At 35.7% G+C, this 19,711-nt stretch overlaps 6 protein-coding genes across 12 annotated transcripts; 4 read left to right on the forward strand and 2 right to left on the reverse strand.

The window, feature by feature from the left end:
• Positions 1–2,521: 2,521 nt before the first annotated feature.
• LOC120278207 (probable 6-phosphogluconolactonase 2) lies at positions 2,522–5,730 on the forward strand. Of its 3 annotated transcripts, none has more exons than XM_039285150.1 (4): positions 2,522–2,777; positions 4,683–4,878; positions 4,948–5,083; positions 5,155–5,730. In XM_039285150.1, the coding sequence occupies exons 2-4, from the start codon at positions 4,715–4,717 to the stop codon at positions 5,641–5,643; spliced, it is 789 nt and encodes a 262-aa protein (XP_039141084.1). In that variant the 5' UTR covers positions 2,522–2,777; positions 4,683–4,714; the 3' UTR covers positions 5,644–5,730. The 3 variants fall into 3 exon arrangements, with proteins under 3 accessions (XP_039141084.1, XP_039141085.1, XP_039141086.1); XM_039285151.1 differs by lacking the exon at positions 2,522–2,777 and adding an exon at positions 2,850–2,884; XM_039285152.1 differs by lacking the exon at positions 2,522–2,777 and adding an exon at positions 3,055–3,101.
• On the reverse strand, positions 5,704–8,806 carry LOC120278204 (fructokinase-like 2, chloroplastic). Of its 3 annotated transcripts, none has more exons than XM_039285145.1 (5): positions 8,650–8,806; positions 7,456–7,796; positions 6,748–7,358; positions 6,184–6,655; positions 5,704–6,105 (listed from the first exon to the last, which is right to left on the reverse strand). In XM_039285145.1, exons 1-5 carry the CDS (start codon positions 8,688–8,690, stop codon positions 5,870–5,872), a joined length of 1,701 nt encoding a protein of 566 aa, XP_039141079.1. In that variant the 5' UTR covers positions 8,691–8,806; the 3' UTR covers positions 5,704–5,869. The 3 variants fall into 3 exon arrangements, with proteins under 3 accessions (XP_039141079.1, XP_039141078.1, XP_039141080.1); XM_039285144.1 differs by having other exon boundaries at positions 6,748–7,379; XM_039285146.1 differs by lacking the exon at positions 8,650–8,806 and having other exon boundaries at positions 6,748–7,381; positions 7,457–7,694.
• A 171-nt stretch (positions 8,807–8,977) lies between these two features.
• Positions 8,978–12,231, forward strand: LOC120278206 (COBRA-like protein 1). Of its 3 annotated transcripts, XM_039285147.1 has the most exons (7): positions 8,978–9,074; positions 9,258–9,341; positions 10,293–10,372; positions 10,451–10,907; positions 11,178–11,337; positions 11,416–11,693; positions 11,779–12,231. In XM_039285147.1, the coding sequence occupies exons 1-7, from the start codon at positions 9,065–9,067 to the stop codon at positions 12,075–12,077; spliced, it is 1,368 nt and encodes a 455-aa protein (XP_039141081.1). In that variant the 5' UTR covers positions 8,978–9,064; the 3' UTR covers positions 12,078–12,231. The 3 variants fall into 3 exon arrangements, with proteins under 3 accessions (XP_039141081.1, XP_039141082.1, XP_039141083.1); XM_039285148.1 differs by lacking the exons at positions 8,978–9,074; positions 9,258–9,341 and adding an exon at positions 9,599–9,838; XM_039285149.1 differs by lacking the exons at positions 8,978–9,074; positions 9,258–9,341 and adding an exon at positions 9,752–10,190.
• Positions 12,232–12,729: 498 nt separating this feature from the next.
• LOC120278210 lies at positions 12,730–13,347 on the forward strand. The gene is made up of 2 exons (XM_039285154.1): positions 12,730–12,827; positions 13,072–13,347. The coding sequence occupies exons 1-2, from the start codon at positions 12,760–12,762 to the stop codon at positions 13,220–13,222; spliced, it is 219 nt and encodes a 72-aa protein (XP_039141088.1). The 5' UTR covers positions 12,730–12,759; the 3' UTR covers positions 13,223–13,347.
• Positions 12,975–14,817, reverse strand: LOC120278209 (cytochrome b5). The gene is made up of 4 exons (XM_039285153.1): positions 14,630–14,817; positions 13,674–13,740; positions 13,356–13,581; positions 12,975–13,200 (listed from the first exon to the last, which is right to left on the reverse strand). Exons 1-4 carry the CDS (start codon positions 14,714–14,716, stop codon positions 13,179–13,181), a joined length of 402 nt encoding a protein of 133 aa, XP_039141087.1. The 5' UTR covers positions 14,717–14,817; the 3' UTR covers positions 12,975–13,178.
• A 1,981-nt stretch (positions 14,818–16,798) lies between these two features.
• On the forward strand, positions 16,799–18,988 carry LOC120277969 (PI-PLC X domain-containing protein At5g67130). The gene is made up of 8 exons (XM_039284846.1): positions 16,799–16,907; positions 16,994–17,116; positions 17,506–17,643; positions 17,721–17,819; positions 17,892–18,195; positions 18,277–18,500; positions 18,607–18,693; positions 18,828–18,988. Exons 1-8 carry the CDS (start codon positions 16,809–16,811, stop codon positions 18,861–18,863), a joined length of 1,110 nt encoding a protein of 369 aa, XP_039140780.1. The 5' UTR covers positions 16,799–16,808; the 3' UTR covers positions 18,864–18,988.
• The last annotated feature ends 723 nt before the right edge of the window (positions 18,989–19,711 follow it).

Below are 19,711 nucleotides of genomic sequence, written 5' to 3' on the forward strand. Positions count from 1 at the left end.
TCTTCTACTATTTTTTTGTTGTTAATTTGATGAGTAGTCTAATGGAAATGGAAATTCACAGTAAGTAATCTGTTGTGTTCTACTGTGTGTGCTTTTGACATCAAATCATGATTTTGTGTGACAAGTATATTCTGTTCAGAAGTTCTTTTATATTTCTTCAACTGTCAACTTTTTGTTTTTGATGTATTTACTTTTGTCTCATTTTTAATATAAGTGTTGACTTTGAAGTGATTTATTTATTGTCAACCTTGCAAATGTATCCCAATCTTGCTTTTGATGTGAAGCTCATTGAATCATTGATATGTAAGTATTAATATCCTTGGTTTTCAACAGTGGTTTAGTACAGGTTACAATTCCAACTATTTGTTTTGCTTTGATGATTTCATTGTGATAATTAACTGGAGATTGTGTTGACATTGAATTATGTAGTAATTTTTTTTTTCTTTTCACAGTAATTTTTTTCATTTCTAGGATGGAGAGTTCACTGAGTCATTTCGTTCAACTAAACTATTGTATTTAACAAGTATATATAGCATTGTATTTAACTATTTTTGCTTGTTTAATTATTCTGTGTTGGCTTTAATGTCTATATGCTTGTGATTGTCCTTGTAACAATTTATGCTTCTTCTTGCTTTCTCCACTGACAATTGTTAAGCAGCAAAGAGACTGTCTATAACTTAGACTCAAAGCTTCTTTTTCAAGAGCAGCAGATAGCAAGGGGAGACATCATCCCATTCCCAGGTGTTTTTCATGTTTCATATTTCTTTACCTGGTAAAGGATTGGTTGGTGGACCAACAAGTCAACAACTGTGGCTAATTGTTATATATAATATATATATATATATGTATGTATGTGGTCATGCATTTTAAATTAAATTTATGGCATATGTTGGTTGAATTACCTACTGTTTCTTTACTTTTCATGATTCATTGATTTATCTACTGCACCAACCTTAGTTTTACTGTTGTAGTGAGGCTGAGTTGATGACATCCAGTGCTTCTCTTGTTATGATAAGGTTTCCAGCTTCCAATGAATGACAAGACACTTTGACAGCAGAAAGTTTGTTTGTTTAGTATTAGAAGAGGATAAGACTGACCCAGAAGGTTTGGAACCTATGGTGAAACTATGAAAGCTGACCTTTACTAAGGAGGTGCAGGAATTGATGAAGAATAACAGAGGTTGGTGGTTGGATGTTTGAACCATTAATGGAGCTTGAATTGGTACAAAATTGCAGGTACTTAACCCTCAGGATTAATCTTCTTTGTCCTATATGATCTCAAGAGCTCACATGTATTTGATCTATTCTACTGCTCTTGAATGTTGCATGGGTCCTAGAGTACCATAGTATGATTAATTGGTGAAATAGCCAGTTTCAACCATCAATGCCCTCCATTAATGATTGGATAAGAACTAGTGTGTCATAGAATTACATCCTAGCAAGGAATTCATCTTTTTTATTTATAATTGTGTGGAGAATGCCAGTGTCTACAAAAGCTTTTTCATTTCTGCTTTTTTTTTTTATCTGAATTCAACAAAACTAATCTTGCACTAATGAGCATGCCAAACAGAGCTTTGAATTCATTGGCCTCATGACACTGTTTGACACTGTTAAACCTTAGCTCTTGTTTAATGTTTTTGGTTAGAGCTTGACTGAATGAATTCAGAAATACTGGTTTTTGTATGCATGGCATCACTGAGGATGAAGTACTGAAAGAAGAAGGCTTAGAAGACAAAAGTCATTACCTATCACCTCATTCTATGCATGTATTGCCATCAGAACATCCCTGTAGAACAAGTAGGTGTGTCATCCATCTCTGTCTCACAGGTAACAACAACCTCACAGATCTATCCTGTCATTTTTTTTTTCATTAGCCTAACACTGTTCTCACTTTATCTGTTCAAGATTTTGCTTCAATTACACAGCAGACTACTGAGAAAAATTCTAAAATTGATTCCAAATTTAGAGCACTTTTAGTGTGCCACCTTCTGCTAAAAATGCCACTTTTGAGTTAGCATTTTGGAATCAAAGGAAATAGTAGGGAATTTCAAACAATGCATTAGAATTCAATGCATGGATACAAAGAGTAAGCTCTTTATGCCAACGATCTTGGGGTCTATTGGTACACGGGTCGCCGATAGAGCTCTCACCGAGTGGTGAGAGTTCGATTACCGAGTGAGCAGTTCTGGGAGTTGTGAATAGTGGTTGTGTCACGGGTGGTTTTCAGCGTGAGCGTGGGCCCTTCACCCACTTGTTCCACCGAGCATTTGCGCGTCCCCTGGATCTCTAGTGGGTTCGCCCTCGCTCTTCTTTCCCAAAAAGTAAGCTCTTTATTGAGAGAAAAAAAAATAGTTGTTTTTGGAATGCATAAGAAAAGTAAAAGATCTATGGGATTGTAAATGGTAAAATCTTTACTTATATATCTCATTGTTGTGGATAAACTTCTCTTGTTATTTTGGAAGATATCATAATTCAGAGGTGTAGCTGTCACAGTCATTAGAAGTCCAAGTAAAGCTCTTGTCTTTTCCTTGTTTTCTCTTAACTAACTCCTTTCTCTCTCCACAGTTTCTCTGCTACAAAGTTGCTGCTTTTTCTATAATTCCCAATTCTTCTCTCAGACTGGATAACAGTATGAATTATTTATTTCTCTCATTGATTGATGTGTGAAGAAGGTGTGTGAGAGAAAGAGAAAGGAGGTTGCTTGAGAGGTTTTTCTGGGGGGTTACGTTCTTGGATGCACTTAGAATCCTTTGATTGCACGTGTGGCATGCAACAGAGGTGAGTTCTAAATTAAAACACTTCCTTGTGATTTATTTAATAGTATTGAGTGGATTAAAATAAGGCCTTTTGGTGACACCTGCCTCTGGTTTTGCCTTCTCATACTTGTGGGTTTGCTTTGCTTTCTGATTGTTCTAATGAAATATATATATATATATATATATATATAAAAGGCAAAACGTTTGTACTTTTGGGATCTGAGTCTTTTCTCTATTTTACTGAATTTTTTTTTATTTCTGTGTGCTTATGCGGTGGTTTTTATATTGTAACTTTTAGCAAGAATGTTTTGAATTTTGAGTGCTGATTGAACTCTGGAGATTTCAGGTCATCATTGGATCTCTTTTTATTTGGAAATGCTGAATTGAAAGCTTTGGGAGATGTTTGCAAATTGACTATTCATATTTATTGTTATTATTTCGAGTTTTTTTCTTTTCTTTTCTAACCGAAAGGTTTGGAATCTTTGGAAATCTCTTTCATGAAATGATGGTTGCTCATGCTTTTCATGAAAGAATATTATTTTAGTTTGTGTGTCTAAATTCATAGTTTCCTTTTTTTTGCTTATTTTAGTGCCAAACCTGCTTGTGACTGATTTGGAGATTTAGGTCTGGTATGTTTGCTAAAAGGGTTGGATACCTGAGATGGTTTCTGTTGCATGTCTTGGTTTTTGGCTTTTATACTTGTAAATGGATTAGTTCAATGCTAAAATAACTAAATAGATTTTTTTTTTCCTGAGATTGTTTTACTTCATGCAGAGAGGCCAGAGTGAATTATTTGTGTGCTACATAGCTCCTTGTCATGAGTTTCTAATCTCTTGTGATCTTCTGTTCTTTCCAGATGTCTTCATTTCCATTTGTTTGATCACTTGTTGAAAAAAGTTTTAGCATTGGTTTTTGAGACTAGGTTGTGAATTAGGACTTTACAAGAAATTTAGCTGAATCTGTTGTCATTGCATTCTTCTTCTTTCTTTCTTGTGTTCAAGACAAAACTTGTTAAAAATGTGATATTTTGATCTTTTCCTCATTATGTTTTTGTTATTGAAACTAGGCTGAAATTGCTTCAATTCTGAATTACTTTGAGAGAAATTAGAGAGGCCTTCTGTCAAAGTTTCTTATTTCTTTGCATGTTATAATTCTCATGAATCTTTTTTTCTGAACTCTTAACTTTCTGTTGTGAAGTCATGCTGTTCATCTTTTTCGATCTGTTCTTCTAATGATGTTTGGATATATTCTATAATTCTTTTTGTGTCATCTTATGGAGTTCCTGTTTTAACTTTGTGGATAGTTTAGAATTTTGTCTTTGAGGACTTGAAGCCAAATTTGTTTGCCTTCCATAAGTTCTTCACATCAAAAACTGAAGCTAATTCCACAAAAGGCTTTGTCACTCTCAAATCTTATCACTTAATTGGAAGATTGTAACCTAATTCATAGCTGAAAAACATACCTTTCTGTTTGTAATGTATCATCCTTTGGTGTTATTTTGGATTGCTTGACATTTCCAAACTTGCTTCAACATAACCACTGGTATCAGCCATTCGGTTTGATTTGTCGTGTTTAATTCCTTTTTTCGATAAGATGCAGCTTTGATAGTCGTTTATCGAGATTTTTGTAAACAACATTTGTTCTTAAAACTTTGATAAATTCCTCTTTTCTCCTAACCTTCAATGTTCTTTCCATTATTTGCAATTCAATTACCATGTTTGAGCTGGAAGTAACATGTGAATTTGCCGCCTAATAAAATGCTTCTCTATATACATAACTTGAAATCTAAGATGAAAATTTTAGTCTTCAAACCACCTGCTTTTCATAAGTTCCAAAACTGCATCCTATTTTAGTTAAATGCTGTGATCTGTTTCATGTTCATAATTGTTCTGAGCTCTTACTCTGATTTTTATTGTTGTTTCTGCAGTCTCTTTCAGTTGAACTACAGCATCTATCAAAATGGCCACTGGCAAAGGAAGAGGAGACATGAGAATCTTCGACACATATGATGAACTTGCCACCGATTTAGCTGAATATGTTGCGCAACTTTCAGAGAGTTCAGTCAGAGAACGAGGATATTTCACCATTGCTTTATCCGGAGGTTCTCTCATTGGTTTGCTGGGGTAAGTGTTTTCTCCTTCAATGTCTCATTGTCCATGTCCATCTCAAACTGAAGAAATATCCGAAAGCAGGAAACTCTGTGAAGCTCCTTACAATAAGACGGTTGATTGGACAAAATGGTATGTACTCTGGGCCGAAGAGCGGGCAGTTTCGAAGAATCACAGCTATAGCAATTACAAACTAGCAAAGGATAGCTTTCTCTCAAAGGTATGTACCTCGTTGCCAACTGTTTGGTAAACCAAAAATTAAGTATTCTGATGAAATGCAGTATTGACCAGGTATCAATCCTCAACAACCATGTGTGCTCAATCAATGACAGCAAGACAGTGGAAGATGTGGCAATGCAGTATGAATTCACCATCAGACAGCTTGTGAAGGCTCGTGTGCTCGGTGTCTCGGGTGTCAATGACTGCCCCAAATTCGATCTCATTCTGCTTTGCATGGGCTCCGATGGGCATATCGCCTTGCTGTACCCTCATCACCCTGCTCTCAAGCTGAAGGAGGATTGGATCACCCACATCACTGACTCCTCTGAGCCTCCGCCCGAGAGGATCACATTTACCCTCCCGGTGATCAACTCGGCCTCCAACGTCGTCATATTGGCAACCGGAGAAGACAAGGCCAGGGCGGTGCATCTCGCCATTGACAATGTAGGCCAAGATTTTGATGCTTCTTCTGTTCCTGCTAGATTAGTTGAGCCAGTTGACGGCAAGTTAGTATGGTTCATGGACATGGCAGCAGCATCACAAGTAATTGCAAATGAATGAGTGATACCCTGCTTGTCCTCTTTTTGTGGATTCTGAGAACAAAAATAAAGCAGAAGTAGCTAAATAAGAATCTCCGGTTCTCGTGTTTCTCTTCTTTTTGTAGATTAAATTCAGTCCAGTTCAGTTAATATCAAAATTGTTCTACATCTACAGATCTGAATTTTGGCATGCTAAGAGAAAGGTTTGGTTTTACAGTAACCACAAAACCTGTCCTTAGGCTGGCAAATTATTGGTTACTAGCTGTGAAGGATCGATATGATCGATAATCTCGCTCGGAGATTGATCTTGTTGAACCATATCCAGTAGGCCTGCCCTCCATGCTATCTCTAGGCGGGAAACCGCGGATTCTTGCAAGCATCCACTGGTCTATCACACCGCAATTTATAGCATACTTGCTCATATGCTCTAAATAACTTTTGTCAGTGATCAGATGAGGTTGAACTGTTAGCATCCTCATTAGAGCTGAAACAGAAGAGCGATGGCAAGTTAGTGGCATATTCAAAGCCGACTAAAAGGATCATAGGAATTGAAGTCCTATACCTGCAACAATGGCATCCCCGGATGCTGACATGTCTCCAGTGAATGGAGTAATCGGTGCGTCTTCCATCCCATGAACTGAACCATTAACTTCCTCTGTGTAATAGTGAATTTTTGACGTTCCATTTGTCATAAACAAGACCTTCAAATTCTCATGCCATAGGGGCTTGACAAGCTCAGGTGCATAGTGAGTAAATTTCGATTTGTCGTTGTCTTCGGTATCAAACTTCTCTGAAGGTTGTATCCCACAAAGAAATTCTAGCTCCTTTTTAGTGACCTCAACAACATCCGCGCTGTTCCAAGCTTGCTGAATAAATGCTTTGGTTTCCTCACTTGAGTGCCACAATGGCATTGGAAGATTTAGATCAAAGAATACAACCCCTCCGAGTTTTCTGAATGCTTTAACCGCTTGCATTGTCGTAAATCTCATGTTCGGGTCGAGCAAGGCCGTAGAATTGAAATAGAACATTGTTGCCTGAAGACACAGAATAAAAAAAAAAATCACTTATTGACATGTGAACAGAATATCATGAGAACACAATAAATTATGCTCCCGATAAATTTTACCTCCTTCAAAACATCAACATTAATCTCTTTGGCTAAAAAACTGTCTTCAGCACAAGGTTTAACACAAGTCATTTTGAGGTCACCACGTCTGCTAATTTTCATGTGAGATACTGCAGTTGCAATTTCTTCGTCAAGCTTGATTGATCGAGTCTGTACACCATGCAAATTCAAATGATAGAGCATGCTTTGCCCGTACTCATCATCACCAAGTTTCCCCATGAATGCAACCCGGCCACCTAAACTTGTAAGAGCAACAGCAACACTGGACGCTGAACCACCAGGAGCCCTTACAAACTTAGATGGGTGCCACAACATACCCTTGTTCCTCTCATGGATTTCATGGTCAATCAATCTATTAGCTGGCCTTCCGGAAGGTATAAATGAATGTTGTGCAGCGCCAAAGCAGCAAACAAGTGGTGGCCAACTATATGTGTAACTAATATCCTCCCCCTCATGTTCGTCTAAATCTAACTCCTGTTGGCCTTCGGAAGCAATCGAATATTGCAGTTCATCAGCATCGCTTGGTTCTACACTCATACTCTTGTCCTCCAGTTTATCTGTCTTTTTTCTGGATCTCCTTCTAGTAGTTGTTTTCTTTTCAGCGCTTTCCTCTGTGTTTGGCAGAGATGCAGCTGCAGAAACAAAATATTTGACAACCTTGCAAATTGTTGACAAAAATAAAGAAAGAAAGAAAGAAAGTGGTTGAACCTTTTTTGCGTCCTCTTCTAGCAGTCTTTTTCGGTTCTTCAACAGATGTCGCTGAAACAGTGCTTTCTTCTTCTCCAGCCTCTTTAGTAGCCACATTCTCCTCTTGATTCACTGAACCTTCTACACAAGTCTCAGCTGCTACTTGCTTTCTGCTCCGTCTCGGAGTTCTTCGAGTTTTCTTGGGGGGAGTTTCAGCAATTTCTGCATCAGATCCATCCTCGCTATCGATCTGAGAAGCAGCTTTCCTGGAGACTGCATGCATAAGCAACTTTTGCACTTTTAAATTCTGAAGTCGGACAAGATTGGGTGCCAAAAAAACACCCGCACAATTTGTTTGATTCCTGCACAATACAAGCAAAACAACAGACGGATCAACAAGCTAATTCAATTTCACAAAAAGAAGAGTTATTCTCTTAATGTGTTTGCCAAAATGATATTTGATGGGATTCAAACTTAATTCATTGCTTAATTTCCTCTCAGCTCTTTACAATCTAATGGTGACAGAGGAAAAATATGAATGAATGTCAGTCCAGTCATTCTTCACAGACAGCAGATAAAATCAAAATACAAGCAATTTAAAACTTTCATCGTTTAAGAGATAAAAATTCCACCTTTAAGTACTCAATCTCTTCGGACAAGGTGAAAATGAACTCATGAATCTACAATCAACAAACTTAAACACTGAAACTCTTCACACTAGTTCACCTTTGATTGAGATAACAAACTCTGTGATTACAAGAGTTTGATTGCTTCAACATGGCCGAGATAACAAACTCTGTGATTACAAGAGTTTGATTGCTTCAACATGGCCGAGATAACAAACTCTGTGATTACAAGAGTTTGATTACTTCAACATGGTTTCTCAAGCATTACCAACGTGACAAAGCTTCTATTGTGAATGTTGTCAATTCAGGATAAAAAGCACAACCTTCAGACATGATTACAGAATTAAATCAAAATCACCAAAGTCCTAAACACTTGTACATTAGAATTGAGTATTCACAACATTCACAATGGAAACCAATGCACAAATTGGACAAAAAGTTGCAATCTTTCATCCTGATATCCCAATCAGACATGCCGAAAAATTGAAAGCAAACAGAAAAACACCACATATTCAAAGGATTAAACTACTTCTCCCACTCTCTCAAACGAGAGAGAAAGAATACACCAAAAGATAGAAAGGATAAGAACCTGAGCAAAGGAAGGGAACATATGAAAGTGAGCGAAGCCATATCCGCCACTTCCCTCTGAAGTTCTGAGTACCAAAACCTCAAGCATCTGCCATTGATGTAGTCTCTTGAGGAACCAAAGAGAGGAAGAAGGTCAGGGTTCAAAGGCGGTACCTTTGCCGAGCTCAGTACACTAGAGAGACAAAAATCCACCAAAAGATCACCCTTTGAATCAAAGTGACCAAAATAACCATCCTATCTGTGCTTCTTGTTTTGAAAGTTGGTAACTTTTTCGACTTTTGACCTTGGCCCTATATAAAGGAACAGCATTCTCAGCCACCATCTAATTGACACATGCCTCAAAACCCTAACAAAAGGTTTATCCTAAAACCCTCCTCCATCTCCATCTCCATGTACAAAGATTGAAGCTTTCTTCTATGATAGCTGGTATGCTATCTATCTCTGTTCCTTTGTCTCCTCTCTCCTTCTCTCTCTATGGAAATCATTTTGGACAATTTTATTGGATTTATAATTTATGGAAGTAATTAGTGCTAAAAAAGTAGAATGTTGCATCAAATGGAAGACTTGGAAGTCTGCTAATTTTTGTTTGTTTGTTTATGTCTTGATAAGCATCCAAAGAGTTTTTCATCATCAACAAGGACATGCCTTCAACCAAGGGACTCAGTGGACCATTCTTCAATGGAAAAAAACAGAGTATGATTACATTCCCAACCAAAATTCCTTTCCAAAATCTTGTGCTTATGAAAATAAAAAGTTAGTGAATTGGAAAGAATGTGCATAAAGGAATGATTTTTATTAAAGGTCTGTATTTGAATGGTATTATTATTATTGAAAGGGGTATTCTTGGTATGGCATGTGTCTCACCTATATGAGACGCATCACATTGCATTAACTTTGTCAGTTTGTCATGAGAATTTGTCAATCTGAATAGCAATCTAACCATAACTGGAATCTTTGAAAAGATCAAAGCCAACTCCTTCATTAACTCCCACTGCAGTGTTGAAAGAGAAAAGCTGGTTTCTTTCTCTCTTCCTCTCTCTCTCTCTTGCTCTCACTTTGGTCTCCTGCTACGTAAAGCTTAGAAATCTTCTACAAACTTACAGCAGTGGAGATGGACATCTCAAAGTTCACTCGTTTCATCATTTTTCTTGCTTTATTTGTTTTCTTCTTCTCTTGTCTTTCTTCAACAGGTCAGTGGCCAACTATATTGTTTCCATTCTCAAGCTCTTGAAAAGTTGGGTTTTTTTTTAGTGTTTTTATTCCTGTTCTTTGGTTCAACTATCCATTTGCTTGGATTCAGCTTGACTTTTTCTGTCTGGTGGTTGTGATTGGGTGGGAAGAGTCACAAATGTATTTTATTAGTGATATTGATTCAGCAGAAAACTGTTTGATTGATTATTGCTTTTTGATGCTACAGGTTGATGAATGCCATGTTTACAGTGATATATCAGATGAAACCTTGTCCTGTTTTGGATAAGAAGTCTTGATTTTATTAGATTTTGATTTGCTGATGAATGTTCATTGAAGAGCTTTGCATTTCCAGTTGATTTTTGTGTTTTGATTGAGAGAAAATAGATTAGACAATGAAAGAACATCATTTTCCACTTCTGTTACCCTGTATCTATTTCTTGTTTGTCCTTGCAGAAGCATATGATCCACTTGATCCAAATGGAAATATAACAATCAAATGGGATATCATGCAGTGGACACCGGATGGCTATGTTGTAAGTAAACATCTAAATTAACATTAGTTCATCGTCTTTGTCACATTATCAATTGCTGAGTTAACTTTGCTCATTTAGGCAGTTGTTACAATATATAATTTCCAAAAATACCGCCATATCCAAGCGCCGGGATGGACACTTGGATGGTCATGGGCAAAGAAGGAGGTCATCTGGTCCATGGTCGGAGGACAAGCAACGGAGCAAGGTGATTGCTCAAGATTCAAAGGCAACATCCCACATTGCTGCAAGAAGAATCCTGCTATCGTCGATCTACTTCCGGGAACTCCATATAACATGCAGATTGCAAATTGCTGCAAAGGAGGAGTGCTTAATTCATTGATACAAGATCCATCTACTGCATCAAGTTCTTTCCAATTAAGCGTTGGAGCAGCCGGAACTAGTAACAAGACAGTCAGGGTGCCCAAAAACTTCACACTCAAAGCTCCCGGACCTGGTTATACATGTGGAATTGCAAAGGTTGTGAGACCCAGTAAATTTGCGTCGCAGGATGGAAGGAGAACAACTCAAGCATTGAGTAAGTTACAAAACATCATCAATTTGAATCAGCTAGTATAAGTTCTAACATCAGAGGTTTATACATGTTTAGAATTCACATTGATGAAATATGCACAAATATTTGCTTGATATTAATCATAGATCATGTACATTGTGTGTATGCCTTGCATCTTGCTGCTGTGTTTTATTTCTGCACGTCTAGTTTTGTCATAAGATCATCACATTTGTGCCTCTTACTAGAGATTTCATGACAGTGAAGCGAAAATATTACATGTTTTTACTTTTACAGTGACATGGAATGTGACATGTACATATTCGCAATTTTTGGCACAAAAGACCCCGTCGTGCTGCGTATCGCTCTCGTCTTTCTACAATGATACGATTGTCAATTGCCCGACGTGTGCCTGTGGCTGCCAAAACAATATAGCACAACCGGGAAGCTGTGTTGAGTGTGTTCTTGACCTTAAGAATTTTTTACTATATATTTTTTAAGTTCTCATTGATAATTTCTCGTATGCTTTCGACAGGGGAGATTCACCGTACTTTGCTTCTGCCATTAATAGACTGGACAAAACCAGTTCTGCACCGATCGTCCAATGCACTTCTCATATGTGCCCGATTCGAGTTCATTGGCATGTCAAGCTCAACTACAAGGAATACTGGAGAACCAAGATCACAGTAACAAATTTTAATTACCAAATGAATTACAGCCAGTGGAACTTGGTCATCCAGCATCCGAATTTCGATAATCTCACACAAATCTTCAGTTTCAATTACAATTCTTTGACACCCTACGGAAACATAAGTACGTCATCGTCTTGTTAACCGTAGATTTCTATTTAATGTTCACTGCTGAATTGAAACTTTTTGTTTCTGAATTTTATCTGCAGATGATACTGCAATGCTCTGGGGGATTAAGTACTACAATGATTTACTCATTGAGGCTGGTCCTTACGGTAATGTACAGTCTGAACTTTTATTCAAGAAGGATTTGTCGACTTTTACTTTCGACAAAGGATGGGCATTTCCGCGTCGTGTATATTTCAATGGAGATAACTGTGTTATGCCGCCTCCTGACTCATATCCCTGGTTACCAAACGCGAGTATTCGTACAAAAAGTCCCATGCTTCTTCCGATCATTGTATTCTTGGCAGCTTTTTGGTGTCTATCCTTCGGATATGGTCGATAACTTAAAATTTTCCAAAGCGATAAATAGATCATACACAGAGATATATCACATACATCACTCTGATCTTTCATGCTCATGTAAATGTAAAGCATAGGAATATTCAATGATAAAGTTGCATCGATAATTTATTTAATATAGGAAAATTTTGTTAAAAGCAGCCTTTATATCATTAAAATGAGTAGCAGGGAATACACGTCTGTTTATTTCCTGAAAAAAGTCACTGGATCAATTCAATAACTAACAAAAGGGGGAAAAAATCACAAATGAACACTTATTATCCATTGTCCTAAGTCACATCAATTGACTCCTTCAAACAAGGTAACCACTAGAGAGAAAAAAAATGTCATTAGAATTATCCAAAAAGGTTAAAACTGGAGGCTCAGCTCATGGTTTTGACAAGCCTCTAATTAGCAGCTTCAAACCCAGCACACTGAAATTCATATCAATTTCAATTTACAACCAGGCCTGGTCAATGATCATGCAATATATATATAGATGAACAACTCCATGCAATGCTTCATACAAATAAAAAGATCTCCAGAATTCACCTGCAAAATGGGTCGATGGATGAAACCGGAGGTATTCAGCTTTTGCTGCATTACTTCATCATTTCTGCAATGAAGTTTGTTCATGCATACTTTTGTTTGTTTGATATCACCAGGTTTACCCGCTTTTGGCTGCAATGACATTTGTGACAAGCATGTGCATGTTTCAGCTTACCAGGAACGCATTCATGAACCCCGATGTCAGGTTCGATCAGGCGAACTATGTCAACTTTTCTTTTCTCCATCCATTGATAATAATAATAATAATAGACAAAATGAAAGTCCGATAATATGTTTTTTACCCATTTATCAAATAATTTCAGACAGTATGTAAGCACAAAACAAGTTCATATATAGAACAGATTACCATGATTTGGAAAAATTTATCAAATAGAATGTTCAACATGTTTAATTCATGACATGAAATGATCATTAAATTGTGTTTGTAGGATCAATAAAGCTCACCGTACCACCGCAGTCCTCGAAAATGAAGAGGAAGGCAGAAGGTACAGCCAGCACAGCTTTCGTGAGTTTCTCAGTCATCAACGTCCAGAGATCATGCCGGCATTAAACAGCTTCTTCACCAAGAATGATCAATAATTTGTTATTTGTCTAATTTAATGTACTCAAGAACTTGTATTGAGCTAAACTCAAATAAAATAGAATAATTGTGTATCTGTATCCCAATGTCTTCAATAAATAAGATCGTGTCTTCTAATATTCAATATCTTACTTCTTGCGTGCATAGAGTATACCGGCTAAGATAGAAACACCAATAATAGCAGCCGGGAGAGCCCAGTACTTGGATACGTTGCTTGTGAAAGCTTGTTCCTTTGTGAAAATCTCGAGTTCTGGGATAATTGGAGAAGAGTCTATCTCACCGATAAAGTACTCTTGCATCAGCTCTCTAGCGCTTTTGCTATGCCCAGCGTCTTCAAATTCTTCGGTTGAATCCTTCCCTGGTTTGTAAATAAAGCATATGGTTAGTTATGATAAGACACAGGAGTCGCATAATTTCAATTATCCTATATCTGTTGAAATCAGTGATTACCAGTTGCCGAGAGGAGAACATCATCTCCTCCAGGGTGATCATCTAAATACTTTGTCACATCATATACCTGCGAAATACATTGATGATATAAAAAAATGGAAAGCATATGAGGGAGGAAAAATACAAATAAAGAAGCAAACATGAGAACAGAAAAACCTTGAAACTTTGATATCAAAATTTGCACAAAAGAACAAGTAATTGCTACCAGAAACCACAATGATTCTAGAAAAACATGAAAACCATGCGATCTTGTACACAAGGTTAATTCTTGTTCTCTCATTTAAATACCTCTCAACTTTTAGCATGAAAAGCAAAGTGCTTATTTCCTTCTCTTTTTTTTTATGAGATTGCACCAATGAAAACGAAAAACAAGGCTGAAACTTCAACTACACGCGGCAAAGGCCATTTAAAAACTCTCATCATCCACAAAATTTCAAGTACTCTGGCATTTAATCACCTCTCAAAATATAAGTTTGAAGAGGGTAAGGCACAGGGTAATAAATTGAACATGAGTTAAAAACAACTAATTAGCAATAACCAGAGCCTAAATAGAAAGTGAAAATTCATAAGAAAATGCAGAAAATCAACTTTGAAGAGCTTCGAAGAATCAATGTCAGTATAACAGTAAAACATCAACATTACAGGAAAAGAAAAAAAAAAAAAAATTCCTTCCTTTTCTACTGTTTTCCTGCATATCAAAAACATTATAACTTTAACAAACAACAGCCAATGCTTGAAGATTGAAGACAATCATTCAAAGTACTAATTTTTCCAATTTTTTCTACAGAATCATCTCTCCCATAACACAAGAACAAGACATTAAAAACATTCATATGCAAACACTCATAGCCAGAAATCAAGCAGGAATCTCAAAAAGGAAGATTGAAGTCAAAAGTAGAGCATCATAAATGAATCGAATAAGATGAACGAAAGGGTAAAACCCTAATATCGTATACCTTGCCATCGACGACGATCCAGCAGTCATCGCTAGTTTTGTGCTTGGACACCTCCTTCCATGAATAGAGCTTCGTGATTACTGGCATTTTTTACGATTCTTTGAAGGTTCTTTTCGGTTTTTTTTTCTACACGAGAGAAAGAAAGGCACGATTTTTATTTATTAGGGTTTGTCAAGGAAAATCGCCATTGCTGTGAAGCTTTTTATAGACAGCACCCCAAAAATAAAAGTATTTACATTTTGGTTCATTTTTCCATTTTTGCTTTTTTTCCAGTTCCCGGGAAAATTTTCCGCCATATTAGAGAATAGTCCTTGTGATTTTTATTATTACAAATTGGTCCATATGAGTGTTTTACATTATAAAACCTATCATTTTTATATTTAGTAAACAAAAGCAACAACTGGACTTAAGTGCATGGAATGCTTGAAATTATAAATTGTTCATAAAAAAATAAAATAAAATAAAATAACAAAACAATTCCATGTCAGATTGTTAAAGGACAAAACTTACATATATATAAATATATATAGCGATGTCTTATAAATGAGCTACATGACTATTTTTATAAGATTTAGAGTATTTGTGATTATATCTTGATGACTGACAGATTTGCTGTTGTTTATATTGCCATGAATTTCACAAGTTTTTATCAGCATTTGCTTCAATAATTCTTTTCTGAAGTAAAATGATTCAGTTTCATGCTCTGTCTTTCAATGATTTTATCAGTATAAAATGTTCACATTTATGTTTATTTCTGCAAATAATCGTACCTTAAGAATATTTGTTTAACATGTAATCAATCTCATTGAAAGAATGGTTTTTAGAGCTTTAATGTTGGAGACATATGGCTTCTATGGTGATATTTGGTTATGCCAAACAACAGGATGAAAATGTCACACCAAAACTGCATTTGTGAGTTTCAATCATGAATAAATTTCTGTTTACATGTTTTGTCATTTTAATCATGAAATATTTCAGTTGAATGATCAACTTGTTCTGGCACGAACCGGCAATGGAGACAACGAGGGAAATCGAAGCATTCTTATAGGTATATCCGTTGAAAATTGTGACATTGAATTATAGAAGTGTTCACTGGCTCTGGATTGATGAAATACTAGTTTCCTCTTTCAAGAATGCCGCGGAATGGAGGAGACTGTGACATGATTGCAAAAATTTCTGTCTCATCGTCTTCAATTCTATTGAATCCAAGCAAGAAACAGAAGGCATTGCATACTTATGGTATTACATGGTAAAAACCAATGTAAGCAGTACTAAAAAAAAAAAAAAATTAAAACCTCGGTTTAATTACCGCATTTTAGTTTGTATAATCATATTCTTGCTGATTGTCTTGAAGACAGAGACAAAGGAATGTAACAGGGACAATATTCTAATTGTGGCAAACAACTGGAATGGCGAAGAAAGAAATGTGTGTTTATAATTCAGCTAACCTTCTAAGAATGCTAAACACATGTTATGACACCATGGGAAATCGATGGGTTAATTTCGTTGCACTTGTTATGTTTCTAAATATTTCCGAGTAAAATGACCAACTAATTATTAATGACAGAGGACTGACGGAGGAGGATCATTCCAAGCACATGCTATGCTCAATGGAAGACTATTTTGTGGATGTGATAATGTTCATGTTTCTGCAGTAAAATTTTCATACCGTGAACTTCTCTAATGTTTCGGTGCATTGTTTGATTGATTAATTAATTAATTAACAACTTTTGATTCTTTTTGCAGCATGGATCTACTTCTGGTGCTGAGATCATTTACTGAAGATAAAAATCATAGGTCCAATAAATCTTTTTTGTTTTTTCTTTTACTGTCTAACAGTGAATTTCAATGAGAAGTCTAAATCAAACGATGTTGCTTTTTCATTTAACTCTTATCATCCAATGCTTAATTAGTCCCTTTTTTTTCTCTCTATAAACGTATGAAACTAAACACTCATTCCGTGTGTTTCACGTTCATTTTCTAATGAATATAATAATAAAAGAGGTCTTTCTTGCAAGAAAACAAATTAATACCATGGCATTGAAGGCATGCACACTAATTTATTAGCATTTTTTTTTCCCTTTTGATTTGCATTGGTTTGTTTATATATATATATATATATATATATATATATATATATATATAATTGTTCATTCACTCATACTTCAATACAAAAAAGATGATGTTCTTCTTGAGATTTCCTTCAATGAAGAACATGGTTGTCTTACTCATTTTGATGGCCCTGTTTGGCATTTCATCTCTCAAAGTGGATTGCAAGGTAGAGAATTTTCTTCTCTGTTTTCATGTCTGAATTCTCTGAAGCATTAACATTCTATACATATTCTATACATTTGGTTGATGTAGGTTCTTGATAGCTGTTCTTCAGACAGCAATTGTGGCAATGGATACTGGTGTTCTTCCTGCCCTGCAGGCTTCTCTGGATCACGTTGTGTTCGGTCTGCAACAACAAACCAATTCCAGTTAATTGTAATTTCCTCAAACAGAGTAACTCTGGTTCAATTTCATATTTGTTGTTTTTTCTGCAGTAAAATGATTTTCAGTTGCATGCTTTGTGGTTCAATGATTTTAGCAGTATCTCTGTGATTTATTTTGATTTTTGGCAGCCTTTGTTTCCTTAATTCTTGTTAATGTTTCCATGAATTAATGTTTATGCAGATAATCATCAATTCATAGTATCGGTTATTATGCAATGATGTTTAACAGCCATGTTAATTTTTATTACAATTAATACTACAATGAAATTCACCAAAATTCTCATCAAAATTCAACTGATCAATTTTTTTTCTGCAGTAAAATTTTCAGATTGTATGTTCTGCAGCGGATAATTCTGACAAAAATTTTGTGATACTTTACAGAACAACTCATTACCTTTCAATAAATATGCATATCTAACGACGCACAATTCTTATGCTATCGAGGGCGAACCATCGCACACCGGAGTTCCAAGAGTTACTTTCAATAACCAAGAAGACACTGTCACTCAACAGCTAAATGTTAGTTTCCGATTTCTTGATTTAATTACGATGTCGATAAAAATTAGAAGCTAAGTTCTTATGTATTTCATTGACAGAATGGAGTCAGAGCTTTAATGTTGGACACATATGACTTCGATAACGATGTTTGGTTATGCCATTCGACAGGAGGAAAATGCTATGACATAACTGCATTTGTGAGTTTCAGTCCTGAATGAATTTCAGTTTACATGTCTCGGCATTTTAAGAATGAAGTATTGGTTTGGCAGGAACCAGCAATTGACACGATGAAGGAAATCGAAACATTCTTATCGGCAAATCCATCAGAAATTGTGACATTGATCTTAGAAGACTATGTTAGTACTCCAAATGGATTGACAAAAGTGTTCAATGAGTCTGGATTAATGAAATACTGGTTTCCTCTTTCAAGTATGCCTCAGAATGGACAAAATTGGCCTCTTGTCAGTGACATGGTTGCGAAAAATCATCGTCTAATTGTCTTCACATCAATTAAATCAAAGCAAGAAACCGAAGGCATCGCGTATCAATGGAATTTCATGGTAGAAAATCAATGTAAGCAGAAACTTTTTCAGTTAATTACATTCTTGAACTACTAATGACATTTTAGCTGATACAATCATGTCATGATCGAAGACGGCGACGGAGGAATGAATGCAGGACAATGCTCGAACCGAGCTGAATCTTCGGCTCTTAATGATGAAACAAAAGCTCTGGTTCTAGTGAATTATTTTCCGTCAATGCCGAATAAATACGGAGCATGTGTTGATAATTCAGATGAACTTCTAAACATGTTAAAAACATGTTATGGAGCAGCAGGAAACCGATGGGCTAATTTCGTCGCAGTCGATTACTATAAGGTATGTTAATATGTACATTTTTGTTTTTTTTTTTTTAATTTTCTTTGTTATTTGCATTAAAGAAGTAAGTTTATATACAAAAAATACGAAAAATTTAACTATGCAGAGGAGTGATGGAGGAGGATCATTTCAAGCTGATGACATGCTAAATGGAAGATTGTTATGTGGATGTGATGATGTTCATGCTTGTGCTGTAAGATCTTCAAACTCTAACCAAAAAAAAAGAAAAAAATTTATGTGATATTTTGACATATCATTTTACATTAAAAACTTTAGAAAATAAGTTTTTAATTAACAGCAAGTTTGTTTTGGATTTTAATTTTGCAGAAAGGATCAAGTTCTGGTGCATGTACATTTCCATGAGATCAGTTTTATGTTAATTTTTTATGAAACAGTACTGAACTTATTATAATGTTAATTATAAGCTAATCATGCTGAAAACAAGGAAGATAACATGATGATTGGAACTTTTAGAAAGACATGCATGCATGGATGGTATTCATTAAATAATTAAGTACTAATTATTTAATTAGGAGCATGATTTCATGCACTAATTAAGGGATTGGTCTTAATTGGGGGAACAAAAGTGAGCCCAAGAAAGAGTGTTTCTTTATTCAATTTACTACTAATCATCCAGCTGGGTTTTATGTGCATTATTATTTAATAATAATTATAATAAAAACATAAAAAATGTAAAATAAAAAATTAAACATCTATATCAAGAATAAATGTCGGTAATGAAAATGATATCTAATTAGTCGGCATAAATAACAAAATTTTTATAGTAAAAAGTTAGAAGCTAAACTAAAAGAATTGGGTGAGGATCGGCCGGTACAGTACGGGATCGGTCCCCTACTTTAAAGTGGACCAGGAGTCATTATTTTTTATTTTATTTTATTTTATTTTATTATTATTTATGGGTGTTTTTTAAAATAAAATAAAATAAAATAAAAATTGATGGATGAACTTGTGACCTAAGTTTGCATTATTTGATGAATTTGGTGCATGATGAAGATTAAAATTAAGTGAGAGAAAAAAGAAAGAGAAAATGGTGGGACAAAGAGCAATAAGAAAGACAATGACAAGGCCTTACATCTAACAAGAATGAATAGTTGGGACCTTGCACACATGGGGGTGGGTGCTATTGCTCTGCAACATGTTGCCTGGAACCATCGAAAATTTTGTCTTCTTTTTTTTAATTTTTAATTTGT

Source organism: Dioscorea cayenensis, chromosome 15 (assembly GCF_009730915.1).
Source record: "Dioscorea cayenensis subsp. rotundata cultivar TDr96_F1 chromosome 15, TDr96_F1_v2_PseudoChromosome.rev07_lg8_w22 25.fasta, whole genome shotgun sequence".
Taxonomy (NCBI): Eukaryota; Viridiplantae; Streptophyta; class Magnoliopsida; order Dioscoreales; family Dioscoreaceae; genus Dioscorea; species Dioscorea cayenensis.